This window comes from Mustela nigripes, chromosome 2 (genome assembly GCF_022355385.1).
Source record: "Mustela nigripes isolate SB6536 chromosome 2, MUSNIG.SB6536, whole genome shotgun sequence".
Classification (NCBI taxonomy): Eukaryota; Metazoa; Chordata; class Mammalia; order Carnivora; family Mustelidae; genus Mustela; species Mustela nigripes.
The window spans coordinates 56,885,319-56,904,385 of record NC_081558.1 but is presented as its reverse complement, the minus strand read 5'-3'; the positions used below and the strand labels follow the sequence as shown (position 1 = coordinate 56,904,385).

Genomic DNA, 19,067 nt, shown 5'->3' with positions numbered 1-19,067 from the left:
GAATCGATATGTCTGGTCAGTTATTCAGCATCTGTTCAACTTCATCTAATTAGCCCATCCAACACTGTATTTTAAAAAAATGGCTGTACCAGGTAGTATTCTGTTTCTTGATCTGGATGCTATTCACATGGGTGTATTTGCTATGTGAAATTGCAGCAGATTAACTTTCCTGAAAGCATACTATACCTCAATTTTTTAATTACCATTACCGTCTAGAAAATTAGGAAAGAAGTACACCACTTCCAGAACTGTCCTAAAATGTCAGGCTAGACAGCCAAACTCTGAGCATTATCTGTGCCCATGTCTACCTGCTTTTCAGAAACCATGACTCTTTCACCACAGCCCACAGATTCTGAGGACAGTTTATTCTGTTTTACACCTACTCAAGTCCATTAGAGCAGAATGGAACAATCACTTAGCATGAGGTCTATAATTATATACCTGTATGTACACATTTTTGCCTGAATCAAGTTAATTAAAATCTTCAAATTGCCAGCATATTAAACTTCACTACTATTATAAATTTTTAAAAACCATCATAACGTGCACTTGGGCATATTTATGGACATGGGTCACCAGTGAGAAATACGGATTCCCCAGGAGTCCAAACCTCTCATTTTTTTTTTCACTTTATTGACATATACAAGTGGCATATAATAAACCGCATATTTATAATATATAATTTTTTGGGTCCTGACATGTTTGTCCATGAAATTACTCCCACCAAGTAATAAAAACTTCCTTTTCCACAAAAGATTTCCTTTGTGATCAGTCCATTTCCATTCCTAGGCAACCATGAGTCATCTTTTTGTCTATAGATCAGTTTGCATTTTTGAGTTTCATTTTTAAAGATTTTATTTATTTATTTGAGAGACAGAGAGAGAGCATGAGTAGAGAGAGAGGTCGGAGGGAGAAGCAGACTCCCCGCTGAGCAGGGAGCCCAATGTGGAACTCGATCCTGGGACTCCAGGATCATGACCCAAGCCGCAGGCCATTGCTTCATCAACTGAGCCACCCAGGCACCCCTCATTTTGGGTTTTAAATCACATGGAAGGTAGTCTTTGATCCGGCTTCTTTGATCCAGGATGATTCTGAGATTCATCCATATCACTGCATATATCAAAACTTTATCATAATACTTTTTACTGTTCAATATTCTACTGTATAGAAGTTTATCCATTTGCCTTTCAATGGACATTTGGGTGGTTCTCAGGTTTTGGTTCTTAGAAATAAAGCTTCTTTTCCTTTCCTTTTTTTTTTTTAAGATTTTATTTATTTGACAGAGACATCACAAGTAAGCAGAGCAGCAGGCAGAGAGAGACGGGGAAGTAGGCTCCCTGCCAAGCAGAGACCCCAATGCAGGGCTTGATCTGAGGACCCCGAGATCATGACCTAGCTGAAGGAAGAGGCTTAACCCACTGAGCCACCCAGGTGCCCTTTTTTTTTTTTTAAAGATTTGTATTTATTTATATGTAAGAGAGAATGTACCAAGTGTGGGGGGAGGGACAGACCCTGTTGAGCAGGGAGCCTGATGCGGGGCTCAATCCCAGAACCCTGAGATCACGACCTGAGATGAAGGCAGATACTTAACTGACGGGCCACCCAGGTGCCCCTAGAAATAAAGCTTCTATGAGCATTCATATTTTTTACATAGCTCTGTTTTTACTTCTCTTGGGTCACTACTTTGGGGTGGAATGGTTGGGCTGTATGTATAATATGAAACTGTCAGGATCTGGGGAGACCTCTGCTTCCAACCAAGATGGAGTAACAGGGACTGGAACTTTCTCCTTGCCTCAACATATTAAACCCACAGGGCATGCAGAAGAGCAATGAGGAACGTGTCACTAGTAGAGAAGAATTAGCCCGGCAACAGCACTCCCAACGGTAATAAAAACTGGTTCTGGAGTGGGCAGAAATTTTTTTTTTTAGGGCGCCTGGGTGTCTCAGTAGGTTAAGCCTCTGCCTTTGGCTCAGGTCATGATCTCAGGGTCCTGGAATCGAGCCCCGCATCGGGCTCTCTGCTCAGTGGGAAGCCTGCTTCCTCTTCTCTCTCTCTCTGCTTGCCTCTTTGCTTACTTGTGATCTCTCTCTGTCAAATAAATAAATATTAAAAAAAAATTTTTTTTAATGGATAAAGAACAGAAATACAAATAACACACAAACAGATATATGGTATAACTGTGGAATTAAATTTCATGAGTGGGGTGTAAATAGGGGAAAAGTGTCTGAAAAGAATTTGGGGGGGATCAATAATAAAAACAGGTTGAGAAACACTGCTCTACAGGATGCTCTGCTCCCACCTAACAACACTTAAAAAGCAAGCCTTGACTAAAACCAAAGACATCACCAAAATCAGACGTTCCTGAGGGAACACTGATCCAAAAACCCTTAACAAAACACTAACAGACTGAATTCAGTACTACATTAGCTGGGTCATTCACCATGATCAAATGGGATTTACCTGGGCATGGAAGGATGGTTCGGCATCTGCAAATCAATGTGACACATCACATTAACAAAAAGAAGGTGAAAAATCATGGTCAACTCAACAGATGCCATAAAAAGCACTTAATAAAATTCAACATTCATTTCTGATAAAACCAACTCTCAACAAAGTAGGTATAGACGGAATTTAACTCAACATAATAAAGGCCACATATGACAAACCCACAGCTAACATCACATTCAACTGTGAAAAGCTGGAGCTTTTCCTCTAGGATCAGGCTTGACACAAGGATACCCACACTTGTCAGTTTCATTCAACATAGTACTAGAAGTCCTAGCGACAGCAATCAGACAAGGAAAATAAACTACAAAAAATGAATTCAGTAAAGGTGAAGGATAGAAAATCTACATGAAAATGTTGCATTTCTATACACTAATAATGAACTTCAGAAAGAGAAATTAAGGGGTGCCTGGGTGGCTCAGTCAGTTAGGCGTTTGCCTTAGGCTCAGGTCATGATCCCAGGGTTCTGGGATCAAGCCCCACATCAGATTCCCTGCTCAGTGGAGAACCTGCTTCTCCCTCTCCCTGCCACTCCCCCTGCTTGTGCTCTGTCTCTCCCTCCCTGTCAACTGAATAAATAAAATATTTTTAAAAAAGAGAGAGAGAGAGAGAAGTTAAGAAAAATCTCATTTACAACTGCGTCAAAAAGAATAAAATAAAATACCTAGGGATAAATAAATACCTAGGGATAAGGAGGTAAAAGACCTGTATTCTGGGAAACTGTCAAAGCAGTAAGAAAAGAAACTAAAACTAACAAAAATAAATGGAAAAACATACAAGCATACCTCATTTTAGTGGCACTTCACAGATACTGCATTTTTTACAACTTGAAGGTTTATGGCAACCCTATGACAAGCAAGCCTACTGTGCCATTTTTCCAGCAGGATTTGCTTACTTCATGTCTCTCTGTCCTTTTTGGTAAGTCTCACAATATTTCAAGCTTTTTCATTATTATTTTGTTACTATGATCTGCGGTCAGTGATCTTTAATGTTACTTAAATGTTAATGTAATCGTTTTGGGGAGCCGTGAACTCCACCTACATAAGACAGTAAGCTTAACTGATAAACGTACATGTTCTGACTGCTTCACTTTCCCAGTCTCTCTCCCTCTCCTCTGGCCTCTTTCTTCCCTGAGACACAATGTTGAAAATAGGCCCATTAGTAACCCCACAATGGCCTCTAAGTATTCAAGAGAAAAGAAGAGTTGTATATAGTCCCTCACTTTCATTCAAAAGCTAGAAATGATTCAGCTTAGTAAGGAAGGCATGTCAAGACCTAGAGCTAGGCCTCTGGTGTTGAAGAGTTAGTCAAGTTGTGAAGGCAAAGGAAAAACTTTTGAAGGAAATTAAAAGCGCTACTCCAGTGAACACAAAAGATAAGAAGTGAAACAGCCCTACAGCTGATGTGGAGAAGGTTGTAGTGGTCTGGAGAGAAGATCAAACCAGCTACATTCCCATAAGACCAAGGCTTACTCCAGAGTAAAGCCCTTAGTTTCCTCAATATATGAAGGCTGGGCAAGATGACAAAGCTGCAGGAGAAAAGTCTGAAGCTGGCAGACGTGGTTCACGAGGTTCAAGGAGAAAAGTCGTCTCCATGACATAAAAGTACAAGGTGAAGCAGCAAGTCTTCACGTAGAAGCTGCAGCAATATCCAGGCAGCGCCCTCAGCAGCAAAATGGCTAAACCTTACTGCAAGCTCAAGCTGACAGCATTTTTTAGCAATACAATGTGGGTTGTTATTGTTTTTTTTTTAAGATTTTTTATTTTTAAATAATCTCTACAAGCTCAAACTTAAAACTGCAAGATCAAGAGCACATTCTTGGGGCTCATGGGTGGCTCAGTGGATTAAGCCGCTGCCTTTGGCTCAGGTCATGATCTCAGGGTCCTGGGATTGATTCCCACATCGGGCTCTCTGCTCAGCAGGGAGCCTGCTTCCCCACTCTTTCTCTCTCTTCCTGCCTCTCTGCCTACCTGTGATCTCTGTCAAATAAATAAATAAAATCTTTAATAAAAAGAGTCACATGCTCTAACTAGAATGTAAATAAAGACATGAAAAAGAGTCTCATGCTCTACTGACTGAGCCAGTCAGGTGCCTCAGCAATAAAGTATTTTTAAATGAAAGGTATGTACATTTTTGGGGCATCTGGGTGGTTCAGTCAGTTAAGCATCTGCCGTCAGTTCAGGTCATGATCCCAGGGTCCTAGGACTAAGTATCATATTGGGCTCCCTGCTCAGTGAGGAGCCTGTTTCTCCTTTTCCCTCTGTTCTCCTTGCTGTCAAATAAATAAAATTCTTTTAAAAAGGTATGTACATTTTTTAAGACATAATGCTAATGTACACTATTTAATACACTGATATAGTGTAAACCTAACTTTTATATGCACTGGGAAAACAAAAAATTCATTTGACTCGCTTTATTGTGGTAGTCTGGAACCAAACCTAAAGTATCTCTGAGGTGTGCCTACACCACGCTCACAGACTGGGAGAATATCATTAAAATGTCAACACTACCCAAAGAAATCTATAGATTTGACGCAATATGTATCAAAATAACAGTGGCATTCTTCACAGAGACTAGAATAAATAATCCTAAAATTTGTATGAACTGCAAAAAATGCCAAATAGCCAAAGCAACCTTGAGAAAGAATAAAGCTGGAGGTATCATGGTCCCTGAAGTTCAAAGCTATAGTAATAAACACAGTATGGTACTAGCACAAGAACAGACACAGATCAGTGAGAACAGAGTCCAGAAATAAACCCACACTTTTAAGGTCAATTAGTCTTTGACAAAAGGGGCAGGAATATACAATGGGGAAAAAGTCTCCTCCATAAACACTGTGGGGAAAACTGGACAGCTACATTCAAAACGATGAAACGGGACTGTTTTCTTACATCATGAACAAAAATAAACTCAAAATTGACTAAAGATTTAAATATAAGACCAGAAACCATAAATCTCCTAGAAGAAAACACAGGCAGTAAGTTCTTGGACATTGGTTTGAGCAGTGATTTTTTTGGCTCTATGTCTTCGGGCAAGGGGAACAAAAGCAAAAATAAACCAATGGGACTATCAAACTAAAAAGCTTCTGCGCAGCGAAGAAAACCATCAACAAAATGAATGGAAGAAGGCGTTTGCAAGTAAAACATAACCAATAAGGGGTTATATCCAAAACATATAAAGAACTCACAACTCCATGCCAAAAACCAAACAATCCAACCAACTAAAAAAAAAGCAGAGGATGTGAACAGACATTTCTCCAAAGAATACATACAGATGACAAAGAGACACAAGATGCTGAACATCACTAATGATCAGAGAAAGGCATTCAAAACCACAATGAAATATCACCTCAGACATGTCAGAATGGTTAGCATCAAAAAGGTAAGAAGTAACAGGTGAGGATGTGGAGAAAAAGGAACCCTCAGGTACTGTTGGTGGGAATGCAAAATGGTGTAGCCACTGTGGAAAACAGTATGGAAGTTCCTCAAAAAATTAAAACTAGAGGGGTGCCTGGGTGGCTCAGTCGTTAAGCATCTGCCTTTGGCTCAAGTCATGATTCCAGGGTCCTGGGATCAAGTCCCAATCAAGCCCTGCATCAGGCTCGCTGTTCAGCAGAAAGCCTGTTTCTCCTTCTCCCACTTCCCTGGCTTATGTTCCCTCTCTCACTGTGTCTCCTTCTGTCAAATAAACAAATAAAATCCTTAAAAAGAAAATTAAAAATAGAATCCAGTAATTCCATACAATCCAGTAATTCCATTTCTAGTTATTTGTATGAAGAAAGCAAAAACATTAATTTGAAAAAATTCATCAACCTCTATCTTCACAACAACGTTACTAACAGTAGCCAAAATACAGAAGCAACCTAAGTGTTCATTGACAGATGAATGAAGAGGATGTAGTGTACATAACTCAGCCATTTAAAAAAAAATATGAAATCAAGTCATTTGTAACAAGATGAATAGATCTAGAGGGTATCACACTATGTGAACTGAGTAAGACAGAAAAAGACCATAAAATTTCACTTATATGTGGAATCTAAAAACAAAACAACCAAAACAGAAACAGACTCACACACACAGAAAACAATATGGTGGTTGCGGAGGGAGGGGGGAGGTGCGGGGAGGGGAGAAATAGAGGGAAAGGCAAAATAGGGGAAGGGAATTAAATGACACAAACTTCTAGTTATGAAGTAAATAAGACAGGGCAATATAATGTATAGCATAAAGAATACAGTTAATAATATGTAACAACTTTGTATGGCAACCAACAGTAGCTAGATTTATACTGGTGATCACTTTACAATGTATATAAGCATTGTATCACTATGCTGTACACCTAAAACTAATAACATATATCAATTACATTTCAATTAAAAATATAATAACAAAATAAAATTATCATTTCACTCCGAAAAGCATAAAGGATAAACTGGTCCTCAGGGAGTATTAAATAACCTAATTTAACTGTATTGTTATAAACAATATAGGACCCTAGCTTATATTCAAAATAATCTGAAGTCTAACAGACATTATCAATTGTGTCTGGGGACACGTTTTATTTGCAGTAATTTTTTTTTTAAAGATTTTATTTATTTATTTGACACAGAGAGAGAGAGATTACAAGTAGGCAAAGAGACAGGAAGAGAGAGAGGGGGAAGCATGCTCCCTGCCGAGCAGAGAACCCGATGTGGGGCTTGATCCCAGGACTCTTGAGATCATGACCCGGGCTGAAGGCAGAGGCTTAACCCACTGAGCCACCCAGGTGCCCCTGTAGTAATTTTGGTATATAAATATTTTATATTTCATTTCTTGTTAACTGGTATACAAAATGTCCACCATTTCCTATTATGCTCTCATTTCCACATAAAAGAATAGCCTCGGGCAAGATATGAACAATTAATAAGAGAACTTTAACTTGGGGCTCCTGGGTGGCTCAGTGGGTTAAGCCTCTGCCTTCAGCTCAGGTCATGGTCTCAGGGTCCTGGGATTGAGCCCTGCATCAGGCTGCCTGCTCAGCATGGTGCCTCCTTCCCCCTCCCTATCTGCCTGCCTCTCAGCCTGCTTGTGACCTCTGTCTGTCAAATAAATAAATAAAATCTTAAAAAAAAAAAAATCACATATTATGTAGCCAAAATAGCCTTATAGCTATTAAAGAAATTGAATTCGTTAGGGATGCTGGGCGACTCAGCTGGTTACGTGTCTGACTTTGGCTCAGGTCATGATGTCAGGGTCTTGGGTTCAAGCCCTGTGTTGGACTCCATGCTTAGCAGGGAGTCTGCTTGTCCCTCTTCCTCTCCCTTTACCCCTCCCCCTGCTTGCGCTCTCTGTCAAATAAATAAGTAAAATCTTAAAAAAAAAAAAAAAAAATCAGTAAAAATTTTTCCATGAAGAAAACTCAAGGGTCAAATCTTTCACTGGTGAATTCTGCCAAATATATAAGGAAGGAATCATACCAGCTTTACACAAAGTCTTACTGAAACCTGAAGAGGAAACATTTCCTGACTTAGTCTATGTGGCAAGCATTACTCTAATTAAAAATTGGATTGTCTGGGGTTTTTTTGCTACTGAGTTGTTGGAGTTATTAGTATATTTTAGATATTAACCTCTTACCTGATATATGGTTTTTACAAATATTTTCTCTCATTCCTTAGGTGATGGTTTCTTTTGCTGTGCAAAAGTTTCTAAGTTTGCTGTAGTCCCACATGTTGATTTTTGCTTTATGTTTGTTTTGTTTTGAATTGCTGTTGGCTATGTCTGTGCCCCAGGTATAAACCCAAGGTCTTCTTAGGTATCCTGAATCCATGCCTTTCCCTGGGCATGTGTGGTGGCTTTATGATTCCCCTGCATATGTAGTTGCTTTTGAATGACCTCGTCTTTAATCTGGCTCTCAAAAGAGAAAGAAAAATGAAAGGTGGGGGGGGGGGGCAAAAAGGCAAGCATCTTAAATCCCTTGCAAGTCACTTTGGCGACAGGGGTAAGGGCTTGTAATCAGAGCACATATCCCTAATATCTGATGGACAAGGTCTTTTTTTTCCCCTACTCTGGCTCCCATAAACCATGTGTAAGCCTCTCCAGGAATAAGTGCACAGCTGCCTGCTTTGGGGCTGGAGGTAGAAGATGGGTAGCGACTGCTGTGCTCAGAGCTAAATGATCCAAATTAGCTGCAATTTACTATCCACGCTTCCTTGGAAACTGCAGGCCTTCAAGAGATTCCAGAGTTCCAAAAGCAGTTACATTACCCAGACTTTGTCACTGCAGTTATTATCCAGGTGGGGTGATAGATTTCTGGTGCTTCCTACTCTGCTACTGTCCCAGAATCCTCTGGTCACTTAACTGACAAAGGCACCAAGTGAATTTAAGGAGGAAAGGATAACCTTTTCAACAAATATTGCTGGAGCAATTGGACAATCGCATGCAAAAAAACCCTCAAATTTTATCTCACATCACATATAAAATTAACTGGAAAGGGGTCATAAATGTGAATGTTAACAGTTAAAAATATGAAACTTCTGGAGGAAATATAGACAAAAATCATCATGACCTTGGGTTTGGCAGATTTCTTACATAAAATACAAAAAAAGATAAACTACAAAAGAAAAAACTTCACTTAACATTAAAAACTTTTGCTAATAAAATGAAAATAAAAAAAAAAATCAAGCCAGACTAGGAGAAAACTTTTGCTGAACGTACACTAGAGAAAAGACCTGTACCTAGAATAAAGGCTTCTTAGAACTCAACAATAATAAGACAATCCCAATTTTTAATGCATAAAGTATTTAAAAGACATTTCACTGAAGAAGATATACTGATGGCAAATAAACACCAGATAAGATGCCTAACATTACTAGTTATTAGGGAAATTAAAATTATAACCACAATGAGATACTATAATACACACACTAGAATGTGACCGACATGTGAAAATATTGAGCAACTGGAACTTTAATAACTGGTGGAAATGGAAAGTAATTAACTCTGGAGAACAGTTTGGCAGTTACTTAAAAAGTTAAACATGAACCTACCTTATAATCTAGATATTCCACTCCTTCCATACCTCCCCAAGAGAAATGTGAGCGTGCCTGTCTATATCAGACTCATAGAAAAAATATTCACATCTTCTGTGATAGCTAAAATCTGAATACATACTGAAAGTCAGTTAATAGGTGGGCAAATAAACTGTGGTATATCCACACAAAGAGATACTACTCAGTGTTAAAAAGGAATGAACTAGGGGCGCGTGGGTGGCTCAGCCAGTTAAACATCTGATTCTCTATTTTGGCTTAGGTCAGGATCTCAGGATTGGGAGACTGAGCCCCATGTTGGGGCTCCATGCCCAGCATGGAGCCTGCTTAAGATTCCCTCGCTCCCTCTACCCCTCCCCCCGGCAAAAAAAAAAATGAAACTCGAAATTATACCAGAAGCAGCTATGCAAAAATGTAGGTAATGTAGAATTCTATTTAAAAAGAATTCCAGGAGGGGCACCTGGGTGGCTCAGTGGGTTAAAGCCTCTGCCCTCGGCTCAGGTCATGATCCCAATGTCCTGGGATCGAGTCCCGCATCGGGCTCTCTGCTCAGCAGGGAGCCTGCTTCCTCCTCACTCTCTGCCTGCCTCTCTGCCTACTTGTGATCTCTGTCAAATAAATAAATAAAATCTTAAAAAAAAAAAAAAAAAAGAATTCCAGGAAATACAAACAATCTACACTGAGAGAGAGCCAATCAGTGGTTGCCTGGGGACAGGGTGGGATGAGAAGGGCAAGAGAAAGCATTTAGGGTAATGGATATGTTTATTAACTGAATTGTGTTGATGGCCCCTTGGGGATACATATATATATTTTTTAAAGCAGAACATTATTATATTTGAATACACAACTTCTGCACAACCAAAAAGTAAAACATCAAAAAAGAAAAGTAAAACATCAGCGTGAACTGGCGGTGAGAACACGTGGTATTTCATGTGCAATGCATGGCAAATGGTTAACATCCTTTGTCATAAGTGATCTTTTAGAAACCAGTAACAAAAACGCTAATATTCTAAGGGAAATGAAAAAAAAAAAGAGGAAAATGAAATAACAAGTGACCAGCAAGGTTTAAGAATATATGAAGATGACTGAACTGAACAGTAAGAAAAGAAAAGCAATTTTTTTGTAATACCACACTGTCATAGATTAAGACATTGAAATGTAACATTTGTACTGTTCAAGGAAACAGAAGTTTTATAAACACTGGGAGACAAGATTGATGAGGACAATCCATACCATTTGGGGAAAATTTCTACTTTTGACTCCAAATATAAATTTTGGATACACTTACCTCCAGTAAGGTGGAAATACTAGGACTATTTTAACAAATCAGGCAGAGAAATTAAAAATAATTTTTATATAAAGCATGTAAGTGCCTAGAAAATTTGTATCTAATATACAGATCTGAAAGACTACTAGCATAACAATTTGTTCATTAATATGGGGCACATATATATCAATATTTATCAAACACTGTACTTTAAGTAGATGTAACTTACCATAAATCAATTATACCTCTGTAAAGCTTATGAAAACCCTGACAAATCAGATTGTAGAAGTTTAAGTAAAACAAAAAGGAACTAAGAAAAGATACAATTAGGAAGATAACCACTAGAACAAAAACAGAACAAATATTTCTAAATAAAAGATATTTATACACAACAAAGCAACTTTTTTTTAAAACCAGCAACAGAACAAGTGTTAATGATGTAGAATTTCTACGAGTGTGCTGGGGGGAGGGTGTGCACACGGACAGAAACACTTCAAGGGGGGGTCCACCCGGCCAAAGCTATTTTAATAATAGTAAAATATGCTTTGCCTTTTTAAAAATTCTATTCCTATCATGAGTATACACGGGGGTTTTCCTGGAGCAATAAGATATGCATCACAGATTAAATGCAGAAAATTATGAGAATCCAGCTGGATTCTACCTGGTTCTGGCTAGATTCTGGTATCTATTGTTGCATATAACAAAGCCAAATATTAAAAAGATCTATGAAACTATAAAACCATACTCCTCGCTATTTCTGTCTGTTTGTAAATAAATATTCTCATTTAAAATATTGTTTGCTAACATGTATTGGGCTTTTCATGATTTTTAAATAAAGTAATAAATGAACACAGTATTTTTTAAATTTTCGTTTTAATCTTCTAGTAGGGCACACAGTCATAGATAAAACCCACATGAAGAAGAACCCTTCGGGATCCTCAGGGCTAGAGAAATACTACTGTCAATCCATCATCACTGAACTCCCCAGAGAGCTCCCTCCATCAAGATGCAGCCCTGTCAAAGGGCTGGCTGAACGGTCTAACGGAGGGATCTTCAGGCCACACTGGTGCTCTTGTCCTGTGCTCTGCAAGCTGCTAGACTACTCCTGGTTCATAACAAGCTAAGAGAGAGTAAACCTTTAAAAACACTTACAGCAATTTTACATTGCCAAACAACCAAGCACATGATCAATGGATTTATATTTTGTAGGTCTCTGTGGTTTTTTCCCCTCCATTTTCCTAGTTGTCATTTTATTGTATTTTACAAAAGTGCTGGTTTACAACAGTCTGGAAATGTTTAAAAGCAATCCTTCACCACATATACATTTGTGTACATTCTCAATATACACTGAGAAACACTAAACTAGATGCCTTCTAATTAAATAGCAATAGTGATGATTTTTTAAAATTCTTTACTTAAATTCACTTTAATTAACATATAGTGTATTAGTTTCAGAGGTGGAATTCGGTGATTCATCAGTTCTACTGAACGCCCAGTGCTCATTACTTCAAGCGCCCTCCTTCATGCCTGTCACCAGTTACTCCATCCCGACCCCCTCCCCTCCAGCAACCCTCAGTTTGTTTCCTAGAGTTAAGAGTCTCTTATGGTTTGTGTCCCTGATTTTATTTTTCCTTCCCTTCCCTAATGTTCATCTGTTTTGTTTCTTAAATTTCAAAGCAAGTGGGATGACTGAGCAAAATATTATCAATAGATATTATTTCTATGATTAGTGACAGTCAAGAGAGCTTCCCCCATGTATATTGCTTCTAATGTAAATATCAAAGCAACAGTCCTTAAAATGGAAATTAATAATGATAAAGAAGATCATACATACCCTCTTCAGTGAAGAATTTTTCTACGGGTCCCACAAACTGATTGATATCATTAAGTTCATCTTGGCTAACTTCTGGAAACGGGAAAACTTCTTTCTAAAAATGATAAACATTTACTGAAAATTTAATTTTTAGAAACTTCCCATCGTGATAACATCCATCAGAAGGGGAGAAAACAGATACTACACTTGCTTTTAGCCAAAGGGCCCAGAAGCACAAGGGGAGGAAAGAGTTGCTGGATTCCGTATCTGGCAGGCCGGGCAGAACTCCTTGACAGAAGTAGAGCACAAATCGTCAAACAGGAATTGTGCATTAGATTCCACCACCAAGAGACATCTTCTGCCCAATGCAAGCAGGCTTCTTCTGGCTTTTGCTCTGCTTTCCCTATTGGTAACAAGTTAGGCAGAGTGTCCCCTGAAACAAAGAGCCCTAATATTTCAAAGCCCTGGGCTCTGTTCCCTGACTTGCAGCCTGCTAACTGGGTGGCCTCCGCTAAAGCCCTTCCCCTCTCCACGCTTCCACTGCCCCGCAGGTAAATATTTATATAACATGCAGGTAAATATTTACTCAAGGGCATGGGGAGGATTGTGAAAGGCAATAGGAGGGAAAGCTCTCTACTGAAATGTAAAATTCTACACTGGTTATTTTGAGTTCGAAGATGCCAGGCCCACGAGAATACAAGGCAGTGACATAGCCACCCATCTTGCCAGGTTGATGCCCGGCTATGTACTCCAGCCTCTGTCCCTCCTGTTCTGAGGACATCTACTCGCAGGAGGATCACTGCAGAAGACCCAGCTGTTGGGCCATATCAACCTGAATTCAACTCTGGCTCTACCACTTACATGGGTGACCTGGCCCTTCTCAGGTCAGCTTCTCTTCTGTTACAGTTGTCCCCTCAGAAGGGGAGGCTCAAAAGAGATTAGGTGTGTCCTGGAATATGAAGGAGGTGTAATAACTTGTATAAGACACTGGTCTGCTCTCGTTTCTGCCTCGCAAGCCTGGAAAACAGCTGAGCTTCATGTTTGTCTCAAACTGTCAATGGCCAGTGTTTCTGACTGACCTAGGATTCTCACTGGGCCATCAATATATATTGCCTTAAACTACTGTCACTATCTATTGTATGTTGTGTCCTTAGCTCCCTTGGCTTTCTGGGTTCCTGCCACCCACCTGTGCAGCTGCCAGCACAGCACGAGGACCTAGATGAGTACTTGGATTTTTGGTCTCATTAACAGCTGAAAGAGGATGTCCCAGGCCACAGGCTGCCAGCCCCCAGGAGTCCTGCCTCTTCTCATGGCACTTCCCACCAAGTGTTCAAGAAAGGTCTTCGAAACAGAGGGGTCCCCCTCTAGCTTCTTGTGTATCTAATCAGCCACTGAAGCCTGTCCACTCTAAAAACATGCCCCCAAGTTCTGGACCCAGGACCAATGATTACAGGCTTGGGGTGGGTCCCTATCCGAAAAGAGCCAGCAGACTAAAAGGAATTCCTGCCTGCAGGCCATCCCTGACCCTGTCCTCAAGATGGTCTAGATGGAAAACTAGGTGGAGACTTTTATCACTCACATCCTCTCAGAACAAGCTGTCTGCTTAGCTGAACACACAAAGGCTCAACCCAGACCCCTCCTAGGCTCACTGGTTCCTATGAGCTTGCGCAATAGGTGGTGTTAGAGGAAGAGGATTCCGTTCTGATACCAATGACCACACGAGATGAGAAAAGAGAACAAAAAGCCCAGGAGCTAGTTGGCCCTCACCTACAACCAAAGGATAACTGCTACAGGAAGAGAGCTCTCAAGCATATAAGAACAATGTTCATAATCCCAGTGGGGTACCTCATGGGTGCTGGGCTTGATATCTAGCAGCAATTTTTAAAGTTTTTGAAGCAGTGGAACCAGTTTCTCAAATAAGTCTACTATGGAAACCAAATATGTAAAACAGCTAAAAGCTGAGCTGCTCAGGTTGAGGATGAGGGTGGGGAGCTCACCCAAATGCCTCCCATTCAACTCCCCCCTGGTCCCTGCAGTAGCCCCTGGGACGTTTCCAGGAATAGCAAGGGTCCAACCAAGGGCGGCATGGACAGCTACAGGCCTAGAGGACCTCAATGGCTTCTCTTTATTCGGACAGTCTAAGCATCTCAAATGCCATGCTCCGGCTCAAATCCCAGTAACGCTGTGAGATGATGTCAGCTTAAATCAGGGCAGTAGCATGGGAGGGGCTTAAAAGTTGTCAGACTCTAAATATATCCAGCAGGTAGAGGAAAACAGGATTTGCTGTTGGCTTAGACGTGGATTATGAGAGTAAGAGGCATCCAAGGGGATTCCAGGTGTTTGGCCCCAAGTAAGTGAACAACAGAGCCACCCTACCATCTCAGATAAAGATGAGGGAGGGGAGGAGAAAGACCAGGAGGCCACACCAGGAACTCAAGTTTCAGATATGCTAAATCTGAGGTGCCTGTTAGACATCTAAGTGGAACTTCTGGGTAAAAAGGTAGACACCAAGAGCCTGGAGTTCAGGGGAGAAATCTGGTCTGGAGAAATTTATTAGAGTCAGGATTCTGATATTTAAAGTCACAGACTAAACTAGATTAAAGGAGGAGTTGTGGATAAAAAGAGAGGTCTACAGGGGTGCCTGGGGAGCTCAGTGGGTTAAGCCTCTGCCTTAGGCTCAGGTCATGATCTCAGGTTCCTGGGATCAAGCCCCCAATCGGGCTCTCTGCTCAGCAGGGAGCCTGCCTCCCCCCCCCCACCCCCCCGCCCCCCGCCTGCCCCTCTGCCCACTTGTGATCTCTGCCTGTCAAAAAAGTAAAAAAAATCTTTAAAAAAAAAAAAAAAAAAAAAGAGAGACGTCTACAGACTGAGCCTCAGAAAACCCCAATTTTGAAAAACAGACCCACATATACAGAGAACTAATGGGTGTGAGAGAGGTAGGATGGGAAAAATGGGTGAAGACGAGTGGGAGGTACAGACTTCCAGGGAGGAAAGGTACAGCATAGGCAATCTAATTAATGTTCCCAGAATAGTGTTGTATGGGGACAGGCGGCAGCTACACTTGTAATAAGTGTTAAGTACAGACTTGTCAAATCACTATGTTGTATACCTACAGCTAATGTAACATTGTGTGTTAACTATACTTCAATTTAAAAAAAAAAGATTCAACTGAAACTTAACACTTTAACACTGCATGTTACTATAGTGGAAATTAAAAAAAAAAAAAAAGTCAGGGGCTGGAGACTATAATGCTAAGTGAAATAGGCAAGTCAGAAAAGACAAATACCATATGATTTCACTCATACACAGAACACAAGAAACAAAACAAATGAGCAAAGAGGAAAAAAGAGAGAGAGAAACTAAGAGATACTTTTTAAAGATTTTAGTTATTTAGTTAGAGGGAGCCAGAGAAAAAGAGAGCAGAGAAGGAAAGTGAAAGGGAATAGACTCTCTGCTGAGCAGGGAGCCCATGGAGGGGCTCTATCCCGGGACCTTGGGATCATGACCTGAGCCAAAGGAAGATGTTTAATCAACTGAGCCACCCAGGCGCCCAAAGAAAGAGGCTTTTTTTTTTTTTTTTTAATTTAAAGATTTTGTCAGAGAAAGAGAAAAAGGCACAAACAGGGGAGCAGCAGGCTCCTTGATCGAGAAGCCTGATGTATGACTCAATCCCAGAATGCTGAAGATCATCACCTGAGCCAAAGGCAGCTGTTTAACCGACTGAACCATCCAGATGTCCCAAGAAGAGAGAATCTTAACTAAAAAGAACAGACAGATGGTTGCCAGAACACTGGTGGGTCAAGGGATGGGTGATATAGGTGAAGGAGAATTAGAGTACACTTACACAATAAGCACTGAGTAATGATTAGAATTGTTAAATCACTATATTGTATACCTCAAACTAATATAACACTATATGCTAACTACACTGGAATTAAAAATTTAAAAACAGGGGCGCCTGGGTGGCTCAGTGGGTTAAAGCCTCTGCCCTCAGCTCAGGTCATGATCCCAGGGTCCTGGGATTGAGCCCTGCATCAGGCTGTCTGCTCATCAGGGAGCCTGCTTCCTCCTCTCTCTCTGCCTGCCTCTCTGCCTACTTGCGATCTCTGTCAAATAAATAAATAAAATCTTTAAAAAAAAATTTTTTTTTAATTTAAAAACAATTAAAAAAACAAAAAAAGAAAATTCCCAACTCTGAATGGGCTAGTCAGAAAGACTGGCCAATGTTTAGAAGTTAAGGAGCTAAAAAGAACCAGCACAGGAAACGGAGACGGATCAGCCAATGAAGTCAATAGAAAGGCCAGGAGAGAACGGTTTTTTGGAAGCCAGGAATGATGAACTATGTCAAGGAAGATGAGAAGAGACCACTAGATTTGACAACATGGAAGTCACTAACTGACCTCACAAAAGAGCAGTTTTAGCAGACTGTTAAGGACAGAAGCTCCAATGGTCTGAGTTCGGAATGCAGCAGGGAGGGTACAATCACTGATGTAGATTAGAAAGGAGAGAATTACTGGATCAATGCCCCGGAGTAGGTGAGGAGGCATGAGTTCTAGTGATGAGGTTGGTTTGCTAAGAGTAGGTAGATATTCTACTCTTTTTATCCATAGTAATCGACTGTAGACCCTATGGGTACACCTGTGGGGAGGAGGGATAAATGCGGTGGTGGAGGTTCCCCACTGCACGTACTTTATCAGTAAAACAAGAAGCAAAGTTGACAGGTGAGTGAGGATAGAGGAGGTGGTGCAAGAAGCCTGGAGAAAGAGAAGCATGAAAGATTTGTAGTCTTTTCACCTATGTGCTGGAAGGCATGATGGACATCCCAGGACCGAGTGGACCAGTAGCCCCAGGTTCTGGGAAGAATGGTTTCTCAAACGTTAACTGGCTTTGCACTTCCCAGCGGGGCAAACCACTCTGAGTTTCAACTTCTGCACCTGTACTGCCTGATTAGAGGAACAGTCTTTAAAACAAACAAACAAACAAAAAAAAAAAAGAGAATAACTCCTTAAACAATACAGTACCAGCCAATATTCCAGCCTACCTCAAAGCGTTTTACACACTTTTTTTTCCTTTGCAAGGCACTTTTAAGAGAGGGCAAGCACTACTTTCACTACTTTGTAGATTAGCACACTCAAGCACAGGAAAATGAAGAAACTAATTCAAGATCACAAGACTACTAAGTGGTGAAGCTGGCAAACATTACCTATTCTGCTGCCTCTTGCATCTAAACAGCACCTGACGGTTTTAAAAAGCATTTCCGCCCATTACAAATCTCACTTTACAACACGTCTGTGGGGCAATACATGTAACTAGTTCCATTTTAAGGCTGAAAGAACTGAGGCTGAAAATCGCACAACCAAGGTCAAATCTATTAACAAGAGGATAATGAGTGCTTGATGACGCAGCTGTTAACTAATGAGTAACAGCTAGGCTACTGTTGGGTTATACCACCTATGGAAAGCACCGGGTGTGGTAGGGACCTTGGAGCAAGCCTGCAGAGGCAGGGTGAAGCGCAGGAACTCAAGCCGTGAAAGCTAAGGAGCCGCTGGAAACCGACAGAAAAGCACCACGGTCACAGTCTGAGCTGTTTAGTAAACACAGAGGAAGTCCCGCACATTTCCGAGGCAAAACGCTGAGCTAAGAGTTGCTCAGTGACCACCTCGCCTAGGGTTTCCCAAATTGACCTAACTAACTAGAATTAGCTGTCAGAACTGTAGACTGAATCTCAGGGCCCGTAGCCTGGGTTCTTCCCTTTACCTTGAAAGATTCTGGTAGGACTCAGGAACTTGGGAGTTTTAGCACACCTCCGCCTGGCGGGCGTACGTATCAGCCAGGTGTGGGGACTCTCACTTTGACCTCTTTCCTGCCAAAGGGCAAAGAGCGGGAGGCAAGAGAGTAAAGAGCGGCCAGGGCTCGGCGTTACCTTCTCGATTTTGCCCAGGAAGAGCTCCTTGGCGAAAGCTCGGCTCGGCGGACTGGTGCGCAGCAGGCGCCGGCTCGTGGCGAAAGCCACCAGAGCCCGGGAAGCGCGCACCACTACCGCCCTGCGCGAGACGAGGACAGAGACAGCCATGCTGCCTGACGTGCTCCACGCCAACTCCGCGCCCGCAAGTCTTTCTAAACGCCTCAGTCACGTGCACCCTGCAGGCGCCGCGGGATGACGCCACGGGCCTGAGCCACGCCCCTGGTCGGCATTTGCGACGCCCCGTCGCCTTTGCGCTTGCGCCTCTTTTCCCGAGGAGGAGGTCCCAGGGGCGGGACCGACGCCATGTTGGCAGCCTCTTGCTGGGATGTTAGTGACAACGGGAAAGCCTTTGATAAGAAGTGCTTGGGTGGTTGCATCACCACCACCCCCCAAACTTCTTGACCCGCGGCAGACCCAGCGCGGGCCCAGCTGTCTCCCTTGCTTCCCTGTCGCCAGCTGGGGCGACGAGGAGGCGGCAAATCTAAAGGAAGTGGG

At 41.5% G+C, this 19,067-nt stretch overlaps 1 protein-coding gene across 2 annotated transcripts in view; it reads right to left on the bottom strand.

Moving 5' to 3' along the window:
* The window catches only part of ACAD9 (acyl-CoA dehydrogenase family member 9), a 41,031-nt gene extending 22,295 nt beyond the window's left edge, over positions 1-18,736 (bottom strand). The window contains exons 1-2 of one of the 2 annotated variants that reach the window (XM_059390427.1): positions 18,531-18,736; positions 12,629-12,722 (exon numbers count right to left, since the gene is read on the bottom strand). In XM_059390427.1, the coding sequence (XP_059246410.1) occupies positions 12,629-12,722; positions 18,531-18,680 (244 nt within the window). In that variant the 5' untranslated portion in view covers positions 18,681-18,736. The remainder of the gene's footprint in view (positions 1-12,628; positions 12,723-18,530) is intronic. The other variant, XM_059390426.1, reaches the window with a different exon arrangement.
* Positions 18,737-19,067: the final 331 nt, after the last annotated feature.